The 27280-nt window shown below is 38.7% G+C and overlaps 1 protein-coding gene and 1 long non-coding RNA gene across 4 annotated transcripts in view; one reads left to right on the top strand and one right to left on the bottom strand.

Annotated features, from left to right (window-relative positions):
- The first annotated feature begins 257 nt into the window (after positions 1-257).
- Positions 258-4843, top strand: LOC110216236 (uncharacterized). The gene is made up of 3 exons (XR_002326712.2): positions 258-458; positions 752-809; positions 4762-4843. It is a non-coding gene; the product is annotated as an uncharacterized LOC110216236 (long non-coding RNA).
- A 6707-nt stretch (positions 4844-11550) lies between these two features.
- Positions 11551-27280, bottom strand: part of SLC37A3 (solute carrier family 37 member 3) — a 48884-nt gene continuing 33154 nt past the window's right edge. For all 3 annotated transcript variants that reach the window (XM_020998033.2, XM_020998035.2, XM_020998034.2), the window contains exons 10-15: positions 23492-23633; positions 22063-22164; positions 21410-21457; positions 16356-16507; positions 13229-13294; positions 11551-12338 (exon numbers count right to left, since the gene is read on the bottom strand). In XM_020998033.2, coding sequence (XP_020853692.1) covers positions 12267-12338; positions 13229-13294; positions 16356-16507; positions 21410-21457; positions 22063-22164; positions 23492-23633 — 582 coding nt within the window. In that variant the 3' untranslated portion in view covers positions 11551-12266. The remainder of the gene's footprint in view (positions 12339-13228; positions 13295-16355; positions 16508-21409; positions 21458-22062; positions 22165-23491; positions 23634-27280) is intronic.

The following is a 27280-nucleotide window of genomic DNA, read 5'->3' as shown; positions in this document are numbered from 1 at the left end:
AATGGGCTCCCTCCCTAGAACTCTGAATTGGAACACTTACTCTGGTGTGAACACGCTCCACCACCTTAGGCAAATCATTGAACCTGCCTTGGTTACTGTAAACTGCCTTGGAATGATTCTGATTAATGCTGTAGGAAGCCATTGGTAGATAAGTTGGCTCAGAAGAAGTCACTTTGGGGACACAAGCATTTATAAGGACATTGCCAAAAGGCAAGGGGAAGAGAGAAAAACTATAGGAGAGGAACTGTTTCTAAGAGTTGGGAAATTTTGTAGGTTTACTCCAAAGAATCCAAGGAAATCAACTCTTCACATGTGGCAAAGAGGAAATGAGCCTTGTCCTGAAGGCATGGAGCAAAAGAAACGGCAGGGGAGAGCTGGACAAGGGTCAGAGCCTTGGAGAACTGAGAGTACATTAGAACCATGGACTCTAGCTGACATGGAAGTGGGCCAAGACACAGGTGACTCATTAACCAGAAGCATCATTTTAAACTGTGCACTATGGGATTGGGCTCACTGTAAATTGGGCTCACTGGAGCACAGCAGGGAAGAACTAGTAAAGTTTATGCCTGAGGATGACGGAACTGGAGCTCTTCTTTGGGGCACTGTTGGTGAGGCTGGAGGGAAAGGATAATGGGGCTCACCAGTCAAGAGACAGGAAATGAAGCCAGAGACCCCCAAATCCCCTGGAAAGTAGAGATCCAAGGGTACTAGTGGAGCAATAATAACAACTAACATTTACCTAATGCTTTAGGTTTTGCAAAGCATTGAGCATGGCGTACCTCACTTGATCTTCACAGAAGCCCTCTGGGGTAGGTACTACAGATATTAGTTTATTCATTTTGCAGATGAGAAAACTGAGGCTTGGAGAAATGTAGTGACTTGTTCAAGGTTACACAGCTATGAAGTGCTGGAAGCAGGATTTAGACCTGGATTTTCCTGATTCCCAGTTCAGCATTTTTTCCATTTCACTAAGAATACAGAGAAGAGAGAGAGGCAGAAATGGCGAGAGAACTGGGTAGGGGATGGTGATGGGCACACACAAAATGTGTCAGGAAGGGTCGGTTTAAGGGAGACAGAGCACTTAAAATCTAGGACTGATCTTCCCAACTAGGGTAGATAGGTCAATCTGTTCCCTAGTTTCCATCCAAATTTCAGTATTTCCCTTGTTTTCCAGACCCACCCAGGGTGCGCTTCTGGGAAAAGCAAAGAGCCTTTCACTAAGTCTCAAGGGACTGGTTCCAAGACTGACTCAGAGCAAACAGTTCTGCCTCCTGCATCCTCAGCTTCCCCTTTGCCCACGTCCCAGCAGCCGCAGCGTCAGCACTATAGCTGAACTGAGATGCCGTGGTGAGCAAGCTGTGGAGAGGCCTGACTCACTCTGTCCTCAGTCACTTACATCACTGCTGGAGCCGACTGAAGGAATGATGAGTCACTGGGAGCTGGGGATTCTATTCCTAGCTCTGCCAAGGGCACGGGTGTTCTGGCAGACCCCTTGGCACCTTCCCCAGTCCTCTTTTCCCAGTCTGGCTGCCAGGATACAAGTGCTAACATGTACAGGGTGCCTTGAGCTTCTCAGACACAAACCTTCCAGTTCCTACTGTCCTCCCTGCTTTTAGTGGCTCTGAAAAATCACTGATGAGAAGCTGGAATTGAAATCATCTTTCTTTCATTGTACAGACGGACCAATAATAATAATAGCTAATATTTATATCCACTTCAGTATCTTTGCCAAGAAAACCCAAAATGGAGTCATGAAGAGTTGGACGTGACTGAAATGACTGACTGAACAACAAAAATATTTATATAGCATATACTATGTGCTGGGCACTGTGCTAAGTACTTTATAATTATTATCTCTTTAAATCTTCACAACAACCCTATGCTGTTATTGTATAATATGTAGGTGTCTCCATTTTACAGATGAGGAAACTAAGGCAAACAGACGTTAAGTGACTTGCCCAGGGTCACACAGCTAGTAAGTATCTGAGGCTGGATTTTGAACTCAGGTCTTCCTGACTCTAGGCCAGCACTCTCTATCCATTGTGTGACGCAGCTGGAGTTGAGAAGAACTATTCCAGGAAAAGGAAGGGTTTATGGAATTACCCAAATGAATCATCACCTGGTGATTTATTTTGGCCCCAAAGACGCAAGTAGTGTCTAAGTTTAAATTCTGGAACGCACAAGCAAGGCTCAGATAAATGCCTACAGACCCACATAATTACACAGGACAGAATTTATGTCCCACTTACTTAACTCCCACACATGTTGTGACAACTTGATCACTCTCAGGGTCACATAAAACACGCAAGCATCCTGAGACACAGCTACTCGTAGACAACAGAAATCTCAAGAAGAAAGTGGCTGTGGCTTCTCACAAATGGCAGACACACACACAGTCAGAACATCAGGGAAGAGACAGTGGGTCACTCCAGAATGCCCCAGTCGGCCTCCTTTATGTTGACTTTGTATGTGTACAGGAAGACAGAGGTTTTTCACTAGTTGCACTACAGTAGACTTTGGGGCTGCTGGGTATCAAAACAGGAACCGGAGCTAGGTAGAACAACACTGACCTTGCCTCCTTGGGTTACCTTTTGTTTAGACTCAAATAAAGTTGCAACTAAATTGAAGAGGCTGTTTGGCGCTTATAAAAGTGGTTAATCCCAAGTTATCTGTGATGGAAGGCTTTTGATCTCCAGCCCAGACACAGGACTAAAAAGAAATATCTAATCTTAGCCTGTGGCCACTCTGGCTGTTTTTTGTTAGTTGGGGATGGAGGCTAAGACATGAGGGTAGTCAGCCTGCCCCCTTAAAGGCCCTGTACCCTAGCACACTGAGGGCCCAGTGGGGAGCCAGCCCAGCAAAGATCCCTTATCTGGATAAGGGATTCTTGCTGGCCAGGAGGGGCCATAGTGAAAAGCAGCCTGATCACCATCCAGCCTCGGTTTGAGTTGTCCCTCCCCACATGTGGGCCCCCTCATGTTTGACCCCTGTGCATGCTTACTCTCCCCAATAACAATGGGTGTATTTGTAGAAGAGCATGCTCTGCACACTTACGGGGGCAGTGTGATATGTTACTATTTCATTGCAAATCTTCACTAAACGCCTTTGTCTTGAACTAATTGTGACCTCTGGCTAACTACAGAAAAAGCAGATATATTGGTGGAGGCATGTAAGTTATTTGTTTGATGGTTTGTGGATCTGTAGAATACCTAGAACCTATGTACGCACTGGGATCTTGTGTGATTTGGTGATTCACGTCTGCTTGTTATTCCATCAGAATGTTAGCTTCTTGAGGACAGGGGCTGTCTCACCTTATATACCCAACATAGAGCCTGGCAGGCAGCAGGTATTTAACAAGTGCTTGTCAGTTGCTATGCTGTGGAAATTTTATGGTTTTGAGTAGAAAGGGCTGGCATAAAATTCAGGTTATTCTAAAGAGTATAAGGCACACAGGATGGGGAGAAACTGGAGGCAAAGAGGCTCTGATAAGAAGCTGTTATCACAAGGGGCAGCTAGGTGGCGCAGTGGATTGAGCACTTGGAGTCAGGAGGACCTGAGTTCATGTCTGGTATCAGACACATTACACTCACTAGCTGTGTGACCCTGGGCAAGTCACTTAACCCTGATTGCCTCACCAAAGAGCAAAAAAAAAAAAAAGCTATTACCTTAATCCCGATAAGAGATGATGCTGCCGGGACTAAAGTGGGTAGTAGAAAGGGAAAGTGAATTAAATAAAAGCCATCTAAAAGAATTAGCAGAACTTGATCATGCAGAGGTGAGCAGAAAAATTTTAAAAATGACTTTTTAAGACTGTGAATGGGGGGAGTCCTTTGCAGTACCACTGACACCACAGTGGGGGTAAATAGGCAACCAAGGCAAAGACAGGGAAGGAGGAGAGGAGTGCTGAGTTCAGGGAGCAGCAAGAAGGCAAGTTTACCTAGAATTGTAAAGGGAAAGATAGGTAAGTGCCAGACTATGTTGATTTTAAATGCCCTCTGTCCACTGGGAGCCAATGAAAATTTCTGTGAAAGGTGGGAAGGCAGATGCTTTATGAAGAGTGTTCTGGCAAATGTGTGGAAGATGAGTTGGAGACAGGAGAAAGACTGGAAGCAGGGAAAGAAGCAAAGAAAAGAGCAGCTCAGGGGGCAGCTAGGTGGAGCAGTGGATAAAGCACCAGCCCTGAAGTCAGGAGGAGCTGAGTTCAAATCTGGCCTCAGACCAAACACTTGACATTTACTAGCTGTGTGACCCTGGGCAAGTCACTTAACCCCCAACTGCCTTTAAAAAAAGGAAAAGAGCAGCTCAGTGGTGCAGTGCAGTGGATGGAGCTTGGAATCAGAAAGACTCTTCATGACTGCAAATCCTGCCTCAGACACTTACTAGCTGTGTGACCCTGGGCAAGTCACTTAACCTTGATTGCCTCACCAAAAAAAAAAAAAAAAAAGAAACTGAAGAACTGGATAATAGGTACAGTATCAGAGAATAGTTAGGTTGAGCCTATATGGTAAAAATGTCAAAAATTTTCAAATTAATTTATAGACTTAATTTAATACCAATGGGCTACTTTTTAGAATTGAAAACAATGTCAGAATGTATATGGAAAAACAAAGGGCAAGACATTGAGAATTTTGACAAAAACTGAAGGGCAACATACCTACAGCAGATTTCAAAATATAACAGGATTATAGAAGAGGAAATGATAAAAATTATAATAACAGCTGACAAGGGCTTTAGAAATTAGTTCAAGACTTTATTTTACAGATGAGGAACCGCAGCCCCACAGAAGTTTAGTGACCTGGCCAAGATCACACTGATGATCCCAAGGAGCAGATTCTATTCAAACCCAGCTCTTGTCTCCAAATCCAGGGTTCTTTCCACTATGCTACTATGTCTCTTCATATCTCATACCATATACAAATTCCAATTGGACAAATGACTTAAGTATTAAACAACTATTGCAACTAGAAAATATTTTTCTCCTGATATTTTATCAATTGTGGATTCAAAATTTTATCAAATTATTGGTTACAAATTAAATGAATTAGATATCATAAGAGGATTTTGTACAACAAAAAATAAAAAGATATTTCACAATTTTAAAACAATTAGGCAAAAGAGGAAGGAAACAGATAAAAAAAGAATGTGGTAAAAACACAGCTAGTAAAAACACAAAATTTACAATCTACAAAGAACTGACACAAAATTACAAGAGTAATATTCATTCCTCAGTGGATAAATGGTCAAAAGACACGTCTTGAGGTATTCTGAAGAAGGCAGCACAAATGATTAATGATCACTTGAAAAAATGCTCAAATAATCAGAGAAACATAAAACCAATTTTGAGGTACTATCTTACACCCTGAAAATGGGCAAAGTTTTAAAAATGACAAAATTCAATATTGGTAGCACTCATGAGGGAACTGGCAACCTATTACATTTTTAGTAAAATTGTAATTAGTAGTCCTTCTAACATGCAATCTGGCAACATATAATGAATTAGTTACAATTCTCCGCATACTCAATTTAATGCCCAACAAATCCACCATTATCCTAAGATTATTATTAAAGGCGGAAAATTTAAAATATTTATAACTGCTTTTTGTTATATCAAAAAAAAAAAACCTAAAAACCTAAACGTTCAGTGATTGGGAAATAACAATAAATTGTGTAGAAGACCAATTGCTGTGCTGTAAAAAATGACAAATAAAAAAGCTGAAACATAGGTTGGACTTTAAAAGATTTGAGGATTTACCCCATTCATTTTATTTGAATGTTTCTATTTGTGGAGAAAGTTTGTAAGCTTATAATAAAAGATTACTTATAACATAGATAACTGAGAGATCCATTTACAGGTTGCAAATCAGTGATATGTTGATCTGCTCCCTAATGAACTATAAAAAGGCAACAGAGGGCTCCAGACTTGGAAGAAATCTAGCTAGAGACCACAAGGCAGTCCTCAAAGAGGTAAGACCCTGCTATGACAGAAGCCAAAGGTATAAAAAAATTTCAAAAAGCTGTCAAATGTAGCAGAGAAGAACTGTGTTCACTGGATCCTGACAAGAAGTCATCACTGGAGACTTTAGGGCAGTTCACAGTGGAGTTAAGAGAACAGACAACATGCTGTTTTCAAAGGTTTGAAGAGTCATAATACAGAAGAGGATTAGGTACCATGCATGACCCCAGGAAACAGAATGAAAACCACTAAGTAGAAATTATAAGCCAGTTTTGGTCCAGCATAATGAAAAACTAACTGAACTGTCAGGCAACATACTTATGTAGACTATAATGCCACACAGTAAACTTCTCACTCACTGGCAGTATTCATACAATAACCGAATGACCTATTGGGATCACTGCAGAAGAAATTCGTATTATTAGGTGAAAGGCTGGGTTAATGATTTCTAAGGTTCCTTCCAACTCACTTCTATGATTCTAAGCCAGACTTCCAGGATCAAAGAGGGAGTAGTTGATGAGGAAATGGAGGTAAGTAGGTACAGACTGCCCATATGAAAGCCATTTGTCTTTGAAAAGTACAGGATAAATGAGATGTTAGTAATGGGACTCTAGGAGCAAATGCAGGCTTTTTGGGGGACTGAAGAAATGTTGCTTAAAGGTTAAGGTGATAGAATGCCAATCAATCAATTTATTAAGTACTAAATAAGCAGAGTAAAGAGGTTTTCCTTCTTCCCCTCCTTGGACACTAGGGGAAAGGAAAAGATAATACAAAAACAGCAATTTTGAGGAAGAAAGGTTGATAGCTAGGGGAGCTGGCCCCAGAAGATCTCAGTGAAATAGGCTGGAAGACATCAGCTGTAATTAAGGGTAGACAGAAGAAAATGGGAGCTTAAGAAAAGGGAAAGGGTAAGAGCAAACAGACAAAAGGTTTTTATGAAGCCAAAATGAACAGGGTAATAATAAAAACAATGTGGCACTGTACTGAACCCTTCTGCCAAAAAAAAAAAATGTATGACAGGGTCTTTGAAACTTTGTCTCCCTCTGCTGAGTGATAAGGTATAATACAGTGACCTGCCTTCCGAGCTGCGCGTTGATTAGAAATTAAAAAGGTTTTTTTTTGTGTACACTTCAATTTTCAGTTTTGTTTAGGACCAAAGTATTTTAACATAAACTGTGTATATTAATATTATATATGTATATAGTACATATGTATGCATACATTGTATAGGTATGTACATATTAATATATACTATGTGTATATTAACTATGTGTTAATTCATACACAATCTTGATTCCTTGATAGATGCAACAGAAATAACTTTGTTTTGACTAACAACAGAATGCAAGCTATAAAACAGGGAAAGATTCCAGAAAGGTGCTTGCCATGCCATGAAGGTTATCCTACAAGATGCAGTAGAAACAAAACAATATTCGAGTTTACAGATATTATGTTGAGTGTCCTAATCACCAGAATACTAAAATACCTTTGTAATGAGATCCAAGACCCCTCAAAAGAGATCAGCAAGGGCTATAATGAGTAATCAAAGAATAGGCACAACATTTTCCAAAGAACTGCAAACTATAACTACATGAAAACATGCCCCAAATCATTAGTACTAAAGGGAAAAATGTAAATTAAAACAAACACACTATGGACACTGATGAAAGACGAAAAACTAGGAACAGTCAGTGTTAGAGTAGGGGGTGGTCCCATGCATGAAAAGACAAACACTAATGCAGTTAATGGAACTAAGTGGTTCAATATTCTGATATTTAGAATAATGCAAGAAAAGTGACCAAATCAACCACACCCTTTGACTGTCTATCAGGTATATACCCCAAGTAAGACAAAAATTCAACATATACCAAAATATTTATAGCAGCCATCTTGTGATACTTAAGAACTGGAAACAAAATTGAATGCCCATTGATAAATGGCCACGTCCCCCCCCAAAAAAAAAAACCCCAAACAAAAAACTATGGGCACGTGAATGGAATACTCTGCGCAATTAAGAAATGATGACTATAAAGAATTCATAGAAACATGGCAAGATTTGGATAAACTGAAAGAGAAACAAGCAGAACTAAGATACACAGATCAGTACAACGTAAATGAAAAGATCACTAAAATGAAGTTAACCTCTGAGTAATAGGAAAATCAATGAAGGTCTTGGAGAAAGGATGAGTCCCTAGGTATGGCAAGGGAGGTGGGAAACTAGGGTAGAATGTTATAGTTAGACATGCTCTCTCTCTAGCATCAAGGATGCTTTTTTTTTTTTTGGTTATAAGGAGAGGTTCAATATGGAGTAGTGGGAAATGGGAAATAACCGAAGTAAAAACAAAGATCAATAAAACTTTTAAAAATTAGCCTATTAGTCTATACAGAAAAAACAAAAGATTGCCTGTGATCCAGGCTATTTACTACATGCAGTCAGGCAGCCTTCAAGTTATTACCAGCACTAATGTTTCAGCTAAGTTCAAAATTCAAAAGAAGGAAGAGTGGGATAGACTGCATTTGGAAAATAATGCTGGATTTTCAATGATGCTAAGATATTCCTCTCTACGTAGACAAAAATCTATATATACCAATATTCTTCCCAAGATATTAATGTGGCTATGAATCATGAAACAATCTCAGAATAATAAACATCATAGGTAACCGAAAGGGCGATGTAGATGCATAGCAAGAACAGGTTGTAACATATGGACAATTTTAAACAAGAATTCTAAACACTATGAGCCAGGAAATGTGTAATGGAGGTGGGTCAGTCGTACAGCAAAAGGGAAGGATAACCTCTAGTCTACATCATTTGTGTCTAAATAATGATCTCTAGACGCTCTTCAAAACTGTTTTAAAAAAATGCAATGTTCAGAAGGAAAAAGAAAGTTAATTTCCTTAAAAGACATAAGCAGGCTATAAAATTCCCAAATCAAAGACACCTACCTAGCCTCTAGACACAAGCTGATTTAGTGTTAGTCAAGTATTCCAAAAAAAAAGAATAAGGAAAAAAAGGCTAAAATAAAAGGGAATAAGTTTTCTTATTAAAAGTCCCCCAAGGTAAGCATATCTTGATCAGAATTTGAAGTACAACCCAGCTGAAAGAGAAACTTGAGACTTCCAATTATATCAGTTATCAAAGTTATCTCTTGTCCTTTTGATCATGGAGTGCCAGGGGTGGGGAACCTCGAGGACACATCTTGTTCTGTGAAGTTTGGATTCACTCAGAAGGCTGCACTCGAGGACCTAGAAAAGCCACATGTGGTCTCAAGGCCACAGGTTCCCCACTACTGGAATAGGCAGCAGGAAAAAGATCAAAAAGGTGTGTTTAAAAGGCCAAAATATAAATGAAAGGAAACGCCAATGAGAAACCAAGTGATTTCAAGCACTGGTTAAGGTAACTATCTTAGGCAAACTAGCTAAGATAACAGACCTCTTAGCAGATAAAAGCAGCTGGGAAAGTAATCTCACAAAAAAAAGGCCAAACACTAGTCTTAAAGAATCCATTACATCTACCAGTCAAGAGATTCCCCCACCATCACCTCCCAAAAAGGTGAGAATAAACTGAAAAATGTAAGCCTAACAATGTGGAAAATCAGGGCCTGAAGGTGTGGGAAGACAGGGTTAGAAAGCAGAAGAAAGAACACTGCCTTCTCTAAGACTATGGAGGAAGCAAAGATAAAAGTAGAGGGGAATGCAGGGGGGAAAAACTAATGAACTCACAGAAGATAATCTTAATTTTCTCAAGGAAGAAACACAAATACCAATTCCATTTCATAAAAAAATTTATTCATGTCACCTCATTTTTTAACATTATTAGAATGCTCCCCCACCTGATCCTTTTAAGGAACCCCCAAGCTGCTTCAGATTTTTAAAAATAAAAAGATTAGGAGTTTTGTTTCAATAACAGGTATCTGAGAACCTTCTGTATAGTAAAGGATGAAGGCATTTTATTGTTAGCCTTTCTTTTAGCTACACAGTTCCTAAAGAGAGATAAAACAGTAGGAAGTAAAAGGTACGCACATGTATACATGTATGTTTATAAATTCATATATACATCTGTATACACACATATTCTTTAAACTGTATCCCTCATTTCAGATTGTGTAAGACCAAATAAGTTATTTTGTATCATGACAAAAACCTCTTAATAATACATTTGGATCAGAAGTACATAGAATTATACATCTTTAATTTTTCCACAAGGGTTAAGATTTGATTAAACAAATAAGGGATAATATAGGTCCCGAAATACTGCAGATTATTCATGAAAAAACTCTCTACATTAAATGCTAGAAAGAAGCAAAGATTAGATTGAGGTTGGTCTACTACCTGTGATTAAATTCAAAGAATGCAATTTATCTAAACTTAGCTGAAAATAGGCCCAATATTAGACAAAGGGGAGGGAAGGCTCTCAAATAACAGCACAGAAATGAGGCTGCCACTTGTCTGTGTACTAATGGAGAAGCCATGAATCCTCCCAGCACAGTAGAGAAACCATCACTGGGCAACATTCAATATCCCAGAGAATCTTAAGGCACTAATAACATTCTAATTCTTACAGCTCACACAATGAAATGCTTAAATACATAAATTAAAATCCCCTCACTAATTTACATAATTTTAAAAATATAAAAGTCATCACCCGTATGATGGGTACAGGGGTGTAGTATTGCTTGCCTTCTCAGTGGTGGGAGAGGGACTGGAGGGAAAGAGAATTTGGAACTGAAAATTAAAAAAAAATACATAAAAGTCAGTATATTTTTCTCTTCCCATGACTTCCAGCCCTTGTTAGCCCACAAAGGCTTCCCTTTTTGTCAGCAATAAGTAACAACCTGATTAGAAATCTGGCTGATAAAAGTGATTCCTTCTCCAAAACCACAAATACAACACATAACGGAAAATAAGGAGACTGAAAACTGCTCCCTAACCAATTCAATAATCAGAAATACATCGAAAATTGCACGTTTCCCCCCCTAGCTAGCTAGTTTACATAATTTAACCCACTCACCCCACCCCCAACCCTTAATGCTGGTGACTAGCATAGAATGCATGTCCTTGGAGATGGTTTTCATTTTTCTATAAAACAATTACCTCCCAGACCTTACCATTTTTCCAATGTTGATTCTCAACTGTCACAGGCTCCTTTCCATACCTAAGTCCCTTCCTCCTTTCCAATTTTGATTCTTTGCTGAAATGGCTTAGGGAGCTCACCTGGAACAGAGATCAATCTCCTAATAATAGGGCTGAGGATTATAACTCATTTACGTTATTAAAGTTCCCTGGCAGCAAATTTGGGCCACTACATACTTCAGCTGCTAGTTATATTTTGGAATGTCCAAGATAATTAACCTACCTTATAAGTCCTTGAAAAGGAAGGTTAATCAGTACTTCCAGGAGTTAAAGTAATTCTTAATAAAGCCAAGTGGACTGAAAGAGTGGCCATAAGAATGAATTAAAGCTAGAGAGCTGGTGATTAAGTTATTAAGCATGTTGTATCATTTTCCCCTAAGAACTGATATGCCAGAGGAATTTTTCAACCAAGGAATACTTAAAACAATTCTCAAGTCCAACTCATGCACTTGATCAAAACAGAATGCTTCCAGAATCACTTATTCCTTTAATTCACTGCCACCATGGACAAGAACCATGGCAAATCACAGTGCTGAAGAAGCTCACTGATATAAAAACCATGGTTCCTCATCTTCACTTTTTCTGAACTTGAAAACTCAAGGTTTAGTGTTGTTTGATGGAGAAGAGATGCAGCTATCAAGGTGACAGGTATGAACCTGAACAAGGTCCAGAAGAGCAGGAGAATTAAAATGGAGCATCCTGTGCCTGTAGAGGTCAGTCAGTCCATTCTTGTAGTGTAGACAGTTGTTCTGCCTTGTGGCTGTTCAGGATCTGCTCCTCCAGGGGCTGATAATGCTGAATGCTTAATCAGCCATTTTGGATGATTTCCCCTTCCCCCACCAACAATAATAATGATAGCTACCATTTACATAGCGCTTTAAGATTTAAAAAGCACCTTACATAATGTTATCTCATTTAATCCTCCCAACAACCCCTGGAGGCAGCCAGACAGAAGTTTAAGTGACGGTGCCTGGGGTCACAATGCCCGGGTCTGAGGCAGGAATAGAACTCAGTTCTTCTTGATTCCAAGTTCAGCAGCAGTCTATCCCACCAACTAACTTCCTCCAAATATAGTGACTTCAAAGAAGTTAAAATGAAATAACAGTCCAGTTTGTGTCCTTCTGTTTTTTCTACAACAGCCTCTCTCCCAGGGACAATGGTCATTCACTCAATGTATGTCTTATCTTCTTAGCACAAGAGATCTTATTTCCCTCACTATTAATGGTGAGATGAACAGAACTGTACAACTTGTCTGTGAAAAGAAAACAGTATCAGAAAAAAAACCACTTAAAACTAATTTCTCTTAGAATATTACAGAAAACCCCATCTGGATGGATGTAGTCATTTCTCAATTGGTACTATCTCCATTCTAGAGAAGAAAAAAACTGAGGCAGAAAAATAAAATAATTTGCCCATATAGCAGATCATTGGTGCAATTATGATTAAACAAAGGATTTTTAAATCACTGATCCTGTTTTCTTTCCACCAGGAGCACTAGCAGGATGACACAAGGAGACATTTCCAGTTCCATGCATATGGCCTTGCTAGAAGCAGGGTATTAAAGAGTGCCAACTTTTAGACACTGAAAGATACTCTGGGGAAGTAAAATGTTTTCTATAAACAGCATAGAAACACAGTGTAATTTTTCCACCCACTGTCATTGCCCACCACCATCTTTATCCTAATATTGCAACTCTAGTATTAGCTTCAATAAAGCTTCCAGTGCTGACCATAAGCAGAGGTTGAATTATCCAGGGGGCCTTTCTGCTGAGGCTCTTGGACAAATAACGGCTTATAGCTATCTTTATCTAGACTTAGATTGTTAACACGAGAATTTAGGGATAACTGACTTTCAACAGGGGACAATCCTGAGTAATTTAACAATCAATAATGCTAATTTGTCTTCTATTGTTGATTTTCCTTGCATCAGAGATCCAACACTGAATGGACTATAAAATGCAGGCTAATATAGGCCCATTTTTACCCTGAAAAAAGAGATATCTTATGGACTGTTAAATATGGCACTTTTTTACAAACGAGTCTTTAAGAAAAAAAATCAGTTCTCTTTCCTTGATTGAATTAAAATATGGTCTTCAGACAAAATGGAATTTTAAAAAATTAGTAAAGAATATATACACTTACCATTAAAATGAAGAAATAGAAAACCCACATCCAGCCTAGGTTGTCCTGAATCAAAGACACTAAAAACTGAACATAAAAGAACAGATCACAATATGATTGTATATCCATTAATAAACTGAATGGCTAAAACAAGATCAAACACAACTATTTGAAAGGATTAAAGGTAGTGAAGTTTTCTATTAACGCCCAGTTTTAAGAGCCTAGTAATTCACTACATACACAAAAACCTTTTCCAAACCCAACTGTCTCCTATCAGGTATGACAGGTAACAATTATTAGTTGAAAAGGCTTACCTTTGATCCACTTCACCTTTTAGGAGTACAAGATGAACATTTTCAGACAACTGTTTTCCTCTCTTAAAATACATTACAAAACCTTCTCTAGGCTTATAAGTAGGTCTTTCACTTTTTCAAAAATAATTTTACTTTATATTTAATTTTAAGTTGCAAATTATCTCCCTTCATCCACTGAGAAGGCAAGAAATATAATACCCATTATGCACAAGTTATATAAATCATAATTCTGCATTAGCTATATTTCAAGGGGAAAAAAAGAATGAGAAAAAAAAAAGGAAAAAAATACACTGCAATTTGCACTCAGTCCATTAGTTCTTCCTGGAGGTGGAAAGTATTTGTCATCATAAGTACTTGAGAGTTGTGTTGGATCGTTGTATTTACCAATTACTAAATCTTTCACAGATGCTCATCTTTATAATATTGTTACTATATAGATTTTTCTCCTGGTTCTGCTCATTTCACTTTACATCAGTTCATGTAAGTCCAGATTTTTCTGAAACTACATCATTTCTTACAACACAATAATATTCCACCAAATTCACATACCATAACTTATTCAGCTATTCCACAATTGATGGGAAACCCTTCCGTTTCCAATTCTTTGCCACCACAAAAACAGCTGCTATAAATATTTTTATGCATATGGGTCCTTTTCCTTTTTCTTTGTTCTCCTTGGGGCAAAGACTTAATAATGGTATTCAAGGGACATGCACAGGCCTCTCATTTTTCAAATACTTGAACAAAGGATTTCACTACCAAAGAATCTCACACAGAGTGTCTTAAAAGTCTCAGTAGAGTCTTGAGTTTTAAAAACTTCAGAATTCTAAGAGAAGTTATGCCAGGGGTGGGGAACCTGTGGCCTTGAGGCCACATGTGGTCCTCTAGGTCCTCAAATGCAGCCCTTTGACTGAATTCAAACTTCACAGTACAAACCCCCTTAATAAAAGGATTTGTTCCATAAAACTTGGGATTCAGTCAAAAGGCCACACCCAAGGATCTATAAGGCCACATGTGACCTCAAGGTTGCAGGTTCCCCACCCCACTTTACATTTTTCAATATTTCTATGACAAAAAGGACACATAAGGCTTATCTAGTGATAATATGCAGGCTATGTAAATATTATCTGAAAAAGAGTAGGTGGATACCCAAAGCCCAGTTAGCCAGGGCTGAGACTTGAAAAGGCTCATGGTTCCATCTAAAGTGGTGATGAACCAGTTTCAATGAAGGAAAGGAAAAAGAGGAACAAAAAGACAGGCACGACATACAAATACACACATGCACAGTTAGCCCAGAAGCTAATATTTCAAAGAATCTTTATGTGGAACCATAAGCCTTTTCAAACTTCAACAGCAGCTGTATGAGCTCCTCTTTGGAACGTATTGAAGTTTTGGCAGAGGGGGTATGTCTCATGGAACTGGGGATTGACCTTTTTAAATCTCATAGTCCCAGAGTGAGAAGCACTAGCACATTAGAGCATGCAACTGCAGGGCAGTGGGGATCCTGGTCACAGTTCTAGGGTGGAAAAAAGTGCTTGTGGTCACTCACAGACCAGAAGAGTAATCAACACACCTCTTTTGTTAGAGTCATTTCAGTAGTGCTGTGAGACTGGAAGCAAGACAGGAACTAAGCAGTGAGCACTGGTAAAGAAATGGAGACAACCAGCAAAGAAAATTCTTCAAGGAGTTTGGCAGTGAAAGAAAAATACAGTGAATTCAAAAGGCAAGGAAAGGGTGAATATATCTGTAGGTAGCAGGGAAGAGGCCAGCAGGTAAAGAAGGGAATGACTGATGGGGGCAAGATCCTGAGGGAGATGGGAAAAGATGAGTTCAAAGGGGTTCAGCCTTGCAAGGAAGGGGGGAACCTCATTCTCAGAGGCCAGGAAAAAAAACCAACAATGGGGTACAGAAGGCTTCTATGATAGGGAGATACAACATGGATGAATAAATGAAAAAATACTCTTTCCTATGATAGGGGAAAAGAGAACAGAATGAGGGATATATATATATATATATATATATATATATATATATATATATATATATATATATATATATATATATATATATATATATATATATATATACATACAAGTGGCACTGTTATGGTAGAAGGTGATAGGGAGTAGGATTTCCCCACAAGCCACAAGCTTTTGACACCCATGAAGATAAAAAGCTGGAGAACTCTAGGATACTGCAGGAGCACCATATACTGTAATGTAAAGATGAATTCCTCCATCTTCAGAGAAATATTTAACATGCTTTAACATTAACATTTTCCTGTGTTTTGTTTCCTCTTTCTGGTGGTTCCTCCTATTGGTTCTAATTCTTACTTACAACATCACTAATGTGAAAATATGCTTAATAGGAATGTCTATGTTATAGACTATATCAGATTGGGCACCATCTAGGGGAGGGAGGTGGGGAGGGAAGTGGAGAAAAATTTAAAACTCAAAAGCTTATAGAAGTGATTGTTGATAATTCAAAATAAACTAATGATAAAAAAAGAAACAGAAGTGTGTGAGAAAGGTCATTTTTATCAGGTAAGTATGCCAAGGTTTTCTCTGTATCATAAACCCTTATTTGAGAATTGATCTTGGCCTTATAGATTTGTGTTAATTACTTATTTATCTGAAATGTCAAATATGCAAGTTTTTTTGGGAGGTTGCTTTTGATTTAGCTTTATTGATTTGTTTTATAAAAAAACCTTAATTTATATATGTGTGTGTGTGTGTATATAGATAGATAGATAGATACAGGTATAGATATAGATATAGATATATATAGATATAGATATATGAAAAAAACCAAAGCATTTCCTTTGATAATCTCACCTGGCCCATTGCTGCTCCAATACTCCCGGTTCCATCGACAATTCCTGTAACTGTGGCCAAAGCTTCACTGCTCCCTTGTACCAGCTCCTGGTGACCCAAATCCGCAGAAATAGCAGCACTAATCATATTGGAGGGTCCTCCAATGAAAAACCCTGAAAATGTAAACAGGATAGTTTCTGATAAATCACAGAATAAAAAAGCAAGTAAAAGGAGAGAAGGGAATAAGCATTTATACAGCACCTACTATGTGCTAAGTGCTTTATAAATATTATCTTATTTGATTTTCACAACTCTGAAAGGTAGGCACTGTTGAGGGTAACCCTTAAAATCTCAAAATACCATCCTTATCTTCTAACAGGCAAGAGGCAAAAGATAAAAAGGCAAGAATGGCAGTGCCTTCATCTCCAGCTTCTTTTTTTCCAAGGGTTTTATTTTTCTCAAACTGACCAATCCAACTGAACAAACAATTACTGAGGCCCTATGTGCATGTCACTCTGCTAGATACAACATGGATGAATAAATGAAAAAATATTCATTAAATGCTGACTACGTACAAAGCATTGTGACAAACACTGGAAATACAAATAGGAAAGTGAAGACAGTCTTGCTATCAAGTTCACATCTGAATAAGGAAGACAACACATATGAGGGCTTTCACTTGCAAGTCAGAGGGAGAGTTCCCATGGTCTTCAGGGTATAGTGGCAAAGCAGAAAGTAATCCATCTTCTTCAGTGTCATTTCCACTGACAAAACCATATCCAGTTTTCATGTTAAATTGTTTGGCAGTGCCAAAGACTTTCGTGGTGAGAACTTCCTTTTCCAGATCTTCAGCATCTGTGGTTAGTAGGGAAGTAGGAGTTGCAGCCCTGCCTGTTGATGGCAACTGGTCAGTAGTTGGCATTGTTGGTGGAAAGGATGGTGGGCCTCTTCCTCACAGGTGGGGGCTGTGGATTGGAAGCAGGATGGATGGTCTGGAGGTCATTACTATTCCCAGAACTCTTGGGCTCAGGGTCCTGGGATATCTCCATCAGGGTTTGAGTGGGAGTAGAGGTAGAATCTTCTGTCTCTCCTCCAGAGTATCTTGCTTTTTCAGTTATGCTATCTGACTTGTTTGCTCCAAAGGTAGCAGTTAAATATAAGAAAGATATGGCTTCTGGATTCAAAGAATATATATGTGGTGGGAGAGTGTCGAAAGGCGGGGGAGGGGGGAGATAAGATGAGACAAGCAAAGGAATGTTATGTCATGTACACAAATACAAAGAAAGTAATAACACAAAATGGAGTATGAATTTGAGACAGAATAAGCCACAAGACTCAGAGAAGGCTACATTAGAGTGGTAACATTTGAATGGGGCCTCCAAGAGAACAGATGTGGGGGAAGGGCATTGTAGGCACTGAAAATGGCATGAGCAAAAGCATGGAGTAGATGGCCTCTAAGGTCCTTCCAGCACTAAATCTAAGATCCTATTATCCTGGGAGCCTATGGGAGTAAGAAAACAAGGGCTATGTTTGGAGAAGAACAAACAGAAAAACTTGGCTGGAAAACAGGTAAAAATAAAATAAGCAGGGTAAGATAATGTTGGAAAACTAGTTTGGAGCCCCACTGTGAAAGGCCTTGAATACCAAAGTAAGAAATATCCGAATCCAAGTATATGAAACCCAAACATATAAAGAACCCCCACATAGTTTCTATAAACTATAACACCACCTACTCCCTAAACCACTGGCACAGAATCCTAAACAGGACAAAGTGACTGGGGCAGTGATACAAGGTGCCAAATTAGAGGACATGTGCCAAAATTCAGAGGGCATGGAAAGCACCCTCCAGCAACACAGAAAAAAATGGGCTTAGCACTAAATTAAGAAGAATTAGTCAAAACTTTGACAGACTTAGCTCTTCTCGGCAACGCAAGGATCTAAGACATCTCCAAAAGTCTCATGATGGAAAATGCTGTCCACGTCCAGGGAAAGTTTTGGATTGGAGTTTGAATGCAGATGGAAGCATACTATTTGCTCTTTTTTTTCCTCCTCTGTTCTGTTTTTTCTTTCTTATGTTTCTTCCTATTAGTTCTAATTCTTCTTTACATATGACTAATGTGAAAATATGTTTAATAGGAATGTATAAGTAGAGCCTATATCAGAATGCACACCGTCTTGAGGAGGGAAAAGGGTGGGGGGGGAGAGAAATTTTAAACTCAAAAGCTGATGGAAGTGATTGCTGGAAACTAAAAATAAATTAATTAAAAAAGAAGAATAATAATTAGTCAAAACAAGAAATCATCAGATCATCCTGCACTTCCTCCCTCAGTCTGCCTAACCCCAGCAAAGCAGCCCCACTATTTACTGATTGACTAACCCAAGATTTCTTTCTACATTTCCAATTGAATTTGCCTTAAAAAGTTGATTTCATGGCACTTTTCATACTGCTCGCTCTCATCATATTTTGTAAAGCACAAAAAATGTTAGATACACTTCAGAATATTCATTAGAGAACAGGAAATACTACTGATTTGTCCAATAGGCCACACCCTATTACCAAAAACACAAACACAAACCCATAAAAAACTTGATTACAAAAACTTTTGTAATTAAAATGCTTTCAAAGCCACTGATAGCTGACCTATTTTAAGCAATAGCATGAGAAAATTCCAATAAAATGAAATAATCTGGATAGCTCCTTGGGGCATGCTTCAATATGATCTCATCTATGCCATTAGAATATGCAACAGCTCCTGAAATAAGTTTAATAGCAGTACCTTATGACTGCTTCACTGACAATCCTCTATCTTTTTCATATGAAACATATGCTAGTTTTTTCTTGGCTTCATCAGATGGGAGACATCTAAAGGGAGAAGCATGCATTCCATAGAGAAAAGCATATAAAAGAGCACAGGGAGAGGCTGTTCCTCAAGGAGTTGGTGGCTCCTGGGGAAAGAGAGCCTTAAATGTACCTGGAAGTCTGTGTCTGTGGCTGGGGCAAAGCAAGTATGTGTAAGTTTTTGGAATGAGGCACATGCTTCTCACGTAGCCATTTATCTTAAAAATTCCTCATGCAGTTTGTGGACTGGAATCAGTTAGTTCAGCACTTTGGATAAAGAACACTGCATGGCCCTCTTTGCGTTACTGAGAGGCGTGCCAGTCTTACAAAGCCCAAAGTATACATGTCTGTACATGGTTGCCACTGTTCATCTGCTTATTGTCTTATTCTGAAGCAAGATGAGATTAGGAACAACCACCATGTAATGGAGATACCCGAACTTTAATAGGTTTGCTTTTAGATACCAATTATAGACAGTTTCTATTATACCCATAACTGTCTGACTTCACAGCAGAATAGGATTTTTGAGCCGGAAAAATACCTCCATTTTAAAGATGAAGAAGAAACTGAGGACTGGAGAGATTAAGGAATTTGTTCAAAGTCATGTGCTAACTAACGGATAATTAAAGTTGAAGATGCTCAACCAGAACTTTATAAGAATTTCACATCTGCAGGTGAATGAATCAAGGGAGATAAGTGTATCTGCTGATATGAGTACTAGAATGAGAGAGTATGGTTTGGACCATGGACCTCATTGATAGGGGCAGTAGTAAACACTTAACAATGATCACCTTTTATTAAGGGGATTTGTTCTATGAAGTTTGGATTCAGTCAAAGGGCTCCACTTGAAGACTTAGAGGGCCACATGTGACCTTGAGGCCGTAGGTTCCCCACTCCTGGGCTAGAAGATCTCTCAGACATACTGCAGCTCTAACTTCCAGGAATGTCTTTGAATTAAACCTCTCTAGTATATTCAAGTGAAAGGTTTGACTACATGGTCCTTCTGCCTCTACCGATCCACTATTTTAACATGGAGGAACTGGTTGCCAGGGCTGAAAAGATGGGAACTTTGAGGGGAAATCATTACTCTTAAAAGAGTTTGTGAAAGGAGAGGAAAGTTGGGAACTGTTTAACATGTGCCCCAGATTTGGAGAGAACAGAGTTCACATGTTCAGAAATAGGATAAACATTATCCTATGGTCTAAAATTTTACAAGGAAGGTGATGCCAGGAGGGCTGGAAAGTTGGGTAAGAAGTCTAGGGACACTAAAGAAATGAGCAAGAAATAAGGGGGCTACTCTGTTTAGAGACCTTGATGTGGATGCAGAAAGAATTTATTCATTTAGATTTTTTAAAAGACACACGTAAGACTGAAGAGCAGAAAAATAAAACAACCTGGATTTAAAATAACAAAAGACAAAACTACCCAGTCACAGAATAATCTGGGTCTTGCAAAGGCATGTCCTCATAGAGTCTGAACGCACCCCAGGTCATGCTTGACAGCTCCAAATCTCCTTCAGCAACCCAAGCTCACCATCTGTCAGCTACACCTTCCATATACTTCCCTCCTCCGTTTTCCAATTCTCTAGAACAAAATTTTCTTCCCTAGTCACTTCTCTCCCTACTTATGATTTTCCCACAGAATGCAAGCTTTGAGGGCAAGAAATGTCTCTTTTTAAAAAAATCTGAATTTCTAACACAAGTGTCTGAAGCATAATACACAATTAAATGTTTTGTTCATTAATTCATTTGAGATAGGGGGCTACTTTAAATTTTCCCAAAGGAACTCTGAAACTCTCTGGTGCTGTCTCCATAAAGGTGGAACTGCTTAGAAAGCTTTTGTGAGTGTTTTTTAGTAGTTTCCATCCCCCTCTCTCCCCACCTCCTGTTTAGAGGGCAATGACTTCCCTTCAAGTCCCCAGCAGGTTATTTCCTTTTATTTAGCCCACAGCAGGACTGGTTTCTCTCCTGAAACATCAACATCTGTGGCAGCAATAACTAATCTGGGAAAAATCTTCAAATCAATAAACTACTAACTCAGAGATTAGTCCTCTATCAATAAGAATCTCGTGCCTTAAATGGAGAAATCATCTTACTTTTGCAGAAACATAATCTGGATGAGTTACACATCTTTCTTTTCACTTAAATCAACAGTTACCATTAAATAAACTTGTAACATAGTCCAATTACCATCTATCTCATATTGATACGAATCAGCTTGCTCAAGCATACCATACCTGTAACAGCCATTAGGAGTGCATTAATAGTCTTATTGTTTGGAGAACCTGCAAGAGAGAATATTCTATTAAGACACTGGCTTTTAAGAGCTCCATCTGCCACAATTCAACAGCACTAAGACCTAACACTCCATGAGGCTCACAAGCAGAGACTGTAAATTGATAAGATGCTGCCACCCTCCCCTCTCCCCCCCACTTTCTGGCTGGGAAACTTCTGCCTCTTGTTGGAAGTCATACCCAACAAAACTTCTATAAACCAAGAAGGAGCTCTTCTCCCACCTCAACATTATCTTCAACCACAAATACCACACCTACTAATTACATCTCTCCTCTTTGGAAACCTCTGGCCCTTTTATTGTTTTATTGGCAGCAATGCTGACTCTCTGGAGCCTGTCCTTAAACAAAGCATGTATGCTAGCAAGAAAGCTCTTTTAAAAAAATCCACAAAGCACATGAGATGCTAGTTTCCTCTGAGACAAAAACAAAACTACATGATGATGGTTTTTCCAGACATTTACAATCAGCTGCAAAGGCACTATATTATCCCTGTGTAGCCTGCTTCAAGGCAAATTCCCCCAAACTGGCCTCAGACTACAGGCTAGTACCTTTCCTTCAAAGTCCAGAAAAGCACTTTTTGTGCAAGGTATACTCACGGCTATATCCAACCAGGGACCCAATTGCCAGAAGCAGACTCCCAGCTAGCACTGGTGCTCTTTTCTGTAGCATGTCAGAGATGAAGCCTTGTAAAGTTCCACCTTCAAGTACAGAAAATATATACATTTTACCAACATTCTCAACTTTATTCAGTTGTGTCTTCTCTGGCTAGTCTATATCTTATTCTTTGTTAACTCTCATCATTAGGACCATTTATACCCTATTCATCTAAAAAATATGTCCTATGCTCTTAGAAAGCTTTTTTCATAGGTGACTTCTTTTATGTAAATTTCCTGGGATGTTTAGTTCCCATAAAAACTAATGATTATGGACACTATCATCAACACACAAAACAACGCCCTCAACTGCTATCCGCCTAGAGCAAATGCGTATTCTTCCTGAATTTTATTTTTCACTCAGTTCAATAAAAATCCAGCAAGCAAGAAGTCTAAGTGCAGCAATTATGGCTGGGTTGTTCATAACCCAAGGATGTAGGATAGGCCAGCTGACGTGACCCACACCCATCAAACCCAACTTTTACAAATACCTTCCTTCAAGTTATTTCCTTGTCGGCAGGTTAGCCTGCACTAACTAAACAGTGCAGGAGCAAAACTGACCCTTTGGCTTGTGGCCTAGAAGTCAGTGTAAGCACTGAAATGGAACGGGACACCACTGGAGGTGTTTCCTTTTATGTGCTCAAAGTACTTTCTGACTTTATCACAATTCTAGATTTAAACATTATCTAAGAAGCACTCATGATCTGCTTTAATTGTATCAGTAATCCCCTTTAAAAATGTTTCAACTGTTATGAAAGAGGCTCCTGCCTTTGATTATGGGCTATTTTTACTTCTACCTGAGCCCAGCACCCTCACTCCATTAAAAACAAGGTGCTGAGTTAGAATGAAGGCCCTGTGGAACACTAAGGAAGGTTCCCCACTGTTATTATTTTATTCCTGCTCTAGTAATCAGTAAGTGGGCCACTATTTTGTCTTTTTCTGAGAAGGCTGAAAAAAATGAATATAATCATTCTACCTTTGATCTAAAGAAAAAAAGATTTAACTATAATGGTCTGAAACAGCGTTGGATAGGAGGGAGGGGACGCTACATTTAAAAAAACAATATAAATTTTTTAAAAAATATTGCCTAACAAGCTAAGACAGAGGAACAGTTTAATCAACAAGAGACCAAGAAAGTCTCACAAAAAAAAAACCCAACAAAAAAACCCCAAAAAAACCCACAGGGATCTTTTAATTCTACTATTCCTTTCTTGAAGACTTCCCCCCCCCCCAGCAGGATTTGACTATTTTCTATAGGTGAGAAGATCTTCTAGAAAACAGGCAGGAAACGAAAAATCTACTTTTTAAATGATGTCCAGGAGTTTGTTTTTTAAACACAGTACAAGAAATTAAAGACATTTTCCAAGCGTACCTATAATTCCTCCGACATCATACCAAATGGAGAGCTTGTCAGCTTCAGCCTCTTTCCATCTAAAGTTGTTGCTCAGATAAAAGGGCAGCCAGAAGAAGAAGGAGTAATTCACTAACTTCAAGCAGGCATAGGCCAGGGAATACTAGAAAAAAATATTCAGCAACCAGTAAGACATAAAACACAAAAAGAGAACTTGGTAGTTTTTCATACGGTGGTGTTAATTAAGGGAATCTGGGTCCAATAGCACTAGAAATTAAACACTTTTACAAATCCCCGTTTGTCTATTTTTATCCCACCCCTCCCCAACACACTTTTTCTTCTCCAGCTTCTAGAGAAGTAGGAGAATGTGATGCATCACTAGCACAGGATATACACACATGCTTATTTCACATTTGGCCTCCCCCACTACTTCCTTCAGGCCTCTAGGAAGAGTCCACACACCAGTGGTTTGATCCTTTGGGGAATGGCACACGTATATCTATCCTCTGATTCAGAAAGATCAGCCATACACACACAGCATGTGCCACAGATAAATGCATTTAGCAAACCTTAGTCTTCTGTTATCAGTAGCCAAGTATTTTGATTGACTATTTCCTAAAAAGTTTATATAATACTTACACTTGGATATTATGACTAAATGTAGTTCATAAGTCAATCACCTAAACATTAGTTACTAAAAATACTTCCACATAATAATTTCTAAAAGCTTACAATGTAAATATTCAACAAATTGCCAATTCTTCAAACCGAGCACAAAATTTCTGTCATGTGGCTCTCCTTTGGGTAAAAAAAAAAGTTGCTATTGTCTTAAAATAGGGCTAGAGCTAGGATTTCAATACCCAATATAGCGGCCACTGGAAAAAACTAACACTTAGCATTCAAGGAAAAAGTAGGATGAACAAGCAGGCTAAGTTCAGAGCACATCTGGCTTATATAGTCTTTTCACTGGAGCAGCCAGTTATTCCATCATTAGAGGATAAAGCTCTTTTCCACTCCACCTCTTATCCCTCTGCCCCCAACCCTTGCCCCAGCCAAAACCAAGTCATCCTCATCATTTTATCCAGACCAGCTATCACAAGCACAATGGATAGAGGTTAACCAGGCTCCCTTTACATCCTTATACCTGTAGCCACTGAAACAAAAGTTTGTCAAGAATAAATAATGTAGCAGAAGGGTTTGCTATTTAGTCATGAGCAAATTATATCATTTTCTGAATTTAAATTACATGAAATGAGTGAGCCGACCAGAAACAACACTTAGAAATTTTAGCATAAGAGGGTAGAGCAAAGGCAGGAACTCACCTGAGCTCTCCCAAATGCCCCTCCAAACAACTTTAAAATAATGCCTCACAACAAATTCTAGAGCAGCAGAACCAACAAAAGGATAGGGTAAAACAATTTTCCAGCCCAAGACAACTTAGAAGGTCAACAGGAAAGGTCTGTCTCACTGGGGTGAGAGTTGAGCACAGCCCAGTGCAGACAGCTCTGGGTAAGCAGCAGTAAGCCAGCCAGCACAAGCCAGCAGTAATGTCCTGTCCCAGAAAGCCAGCCTGGGCTTTGGGGGCATCTGACTTCCTGTAGCTCTCAGCCCACAGAAGGTAAGGGGCCTGGACAACTGGTCAGAAGGGGTACTCTGCTGGCACTGGGGGCAGGACTCTGTTACATTGCCCATACAGGGATCTAGGTCACAGGCCCGGGTCATAGTCTCAGAGCGAGGAGAAATACTAACACTTCAGAGCTTGTAACTGTAGGGGAGTGGGGGATCCTGGTTACAGTTCTAGGGTGGAAAAGAGTGCTTGTGGTCACTCACAGACCATAGCACAGGCCAGGAGAGCAGTGACCACACCTCTCCTTAGGTCATACTACCTTGGAAGAACTGAAAACTTACAGGTCCCCAGAATTAGCTCTGAAAACTGTATCACAAAAACCTGAAGCTTGACACAGTGCCCCCTCCACCCCAGGAGAAGAGCGAAACTTTAATATAAAGTTAAAGTCACCAAATAGGTTAGAAAACGAGCAAAAAACAAAAAGAACTTCACCACATAATGGTGACAGGGAAGAACAAAACACAAACTCAGAATAGTTGTCAAACGACTACAAGCAAAGCCTCAAAGAAAAATGTGGGTCTAAAGAATTCTAGAAAAGCTCAAAAAGCATTTTAAAAATCAAGAGAAGTAGAGGAAAAACTGGGAATGGGTAATGAAAAGAATGAGTGGAGCAAGAAAATCATGAAAAAAAATCAACTGCTTAGTAAAGGAGGCACAAAAAAAATGGAAAAAGACATACAAAAATTCACTGAAGAAAATAATTCCTTAAAAATAGATTTAGCCAAATGGAAAAGTACAAAAGATGACTGAAGAAAATAATTCCTTAAAAATCAAAACTGGGCAAGTGAAAGCTAATGAGTCCAAAAAAAATGACAAAATAAAAGAAAATGTGAAATATCTCGTTGGAAAAACAAGTGACCTGGAAAACAGAACCAGGAGAGAGTATTTATTTAGCGTGTTTTGGGTTGTTTTTTTTTGGGGGGGGGCAATCAAGGTTAATCAGGATCATACAGCTAGTAAGCATCTGAGGCCGAATTTGAACTCAGGTCCTCATGACTTCACGAACAGTGCTCTATCCACTGTGCCACCTAGCAGCCCTCAGGAGAGATAATTTAAGAATTATTGGACTACCTGAAAGCCATGATCAAAAACAGCCCAGATATAATATTTCAAGAAATTACCAAGGAAAATTGTCCTGGTATTCTAAAACCAGAGGGTAAAACAGAAATTGAAAAAATTGACCAATCACCTCCAGAAAGATCTCAATATGAAAACTCCCAGCAATTATAGCCAAATTTCAGAGCTCCCAGGTCAAGGAGAAAATACTGTACGCATCCAGAAAGAAACAATTCAAATATCATGGAGCACAGTCAAGATAACTGATTTAGCAGCTTCTACATTAGAACGCTTGACTTGGAATATGATATTCCAGAAGGCAAAGGAGAGCTGGGATTTCAATGAAGAATCACCTACCCAGCAAAACAGTATAATCCTTCAGAAAAAAAAAATGGGTAGTTAATGAATTAGATGACTTTCAAGCACTCCTGATAAAAAGACCAAAGCTGAACAGAAAATATGATTCTCAAATTCAAGAATCAAAGAGAAACATAAAAAGGTAATTGGGAAAGTGAAATCATAAGGGATTCAATAAGGTTAAACTGTTCAGAGAAACAAAAAGGTAAACAGGAAAGTGAAATCATAAAGGATTCAATAAGGTTAAACTGTTTACATTCCTACATGGGAAGATGATAACTCTTAAGAACTTTAGGGCAGTAAGAAGGACTATACATAGACAGAAGGCAGGGGTGTGAGTTGACTAATGGGATGATAGCTAAAAAAACAAAATTAAGTGGTTAGGAAGCTGGCCTAAAAAAAAAACCAACTCTATTTTATTTCCAATATTATCATCACCAACAACGTAACAATAATTACATATATAACACTTTAAGGTTTGCAAAGCTAATACATATATCACATTTAATTATCAGGCAATTATGTAAATTTGTTTAGGCACTAATTCATACTTAACAATATAGATGAAAATATTTGTTACCATTGTCTGGTGTAAAGAGTAAATAATAATTATTAACTAATTAACAGTAAATGAATCATTTGTAAATGTTGAGCCTACTTGGAAAGCTACAATATCACTTTATATTTATAAAGTATTCTTATTCTAATAAGCTCACATGCTTTATAATCTCACACTAAAATTCAAAAGAAAATAACCTAGTGTGATATGT

Source organism: Phascolarctos cinereus, unplaced genomic scaffold (genome assembly GCF_003287225.1).
Source record: "Phascolarctos cinereus isolate Bilbo 61053 unplaced genomic scaffold, phaCin_HiC Scaffold_1;HRSCAF=81, whole genome shotgun sequence".
Classification (NCBI taxonomy): Eukaryota; Metazoa; Chordata; class Mammalia; order Diprotodontia; family Phascolarctidae; genus Phascolarctos; species Phascolarctos cinereus.
The sequence above is the reverse complement of the archived record's forward strand: the minus strand, read 5'-3'. Positions and strand labels throughout refer to the sequence as shown.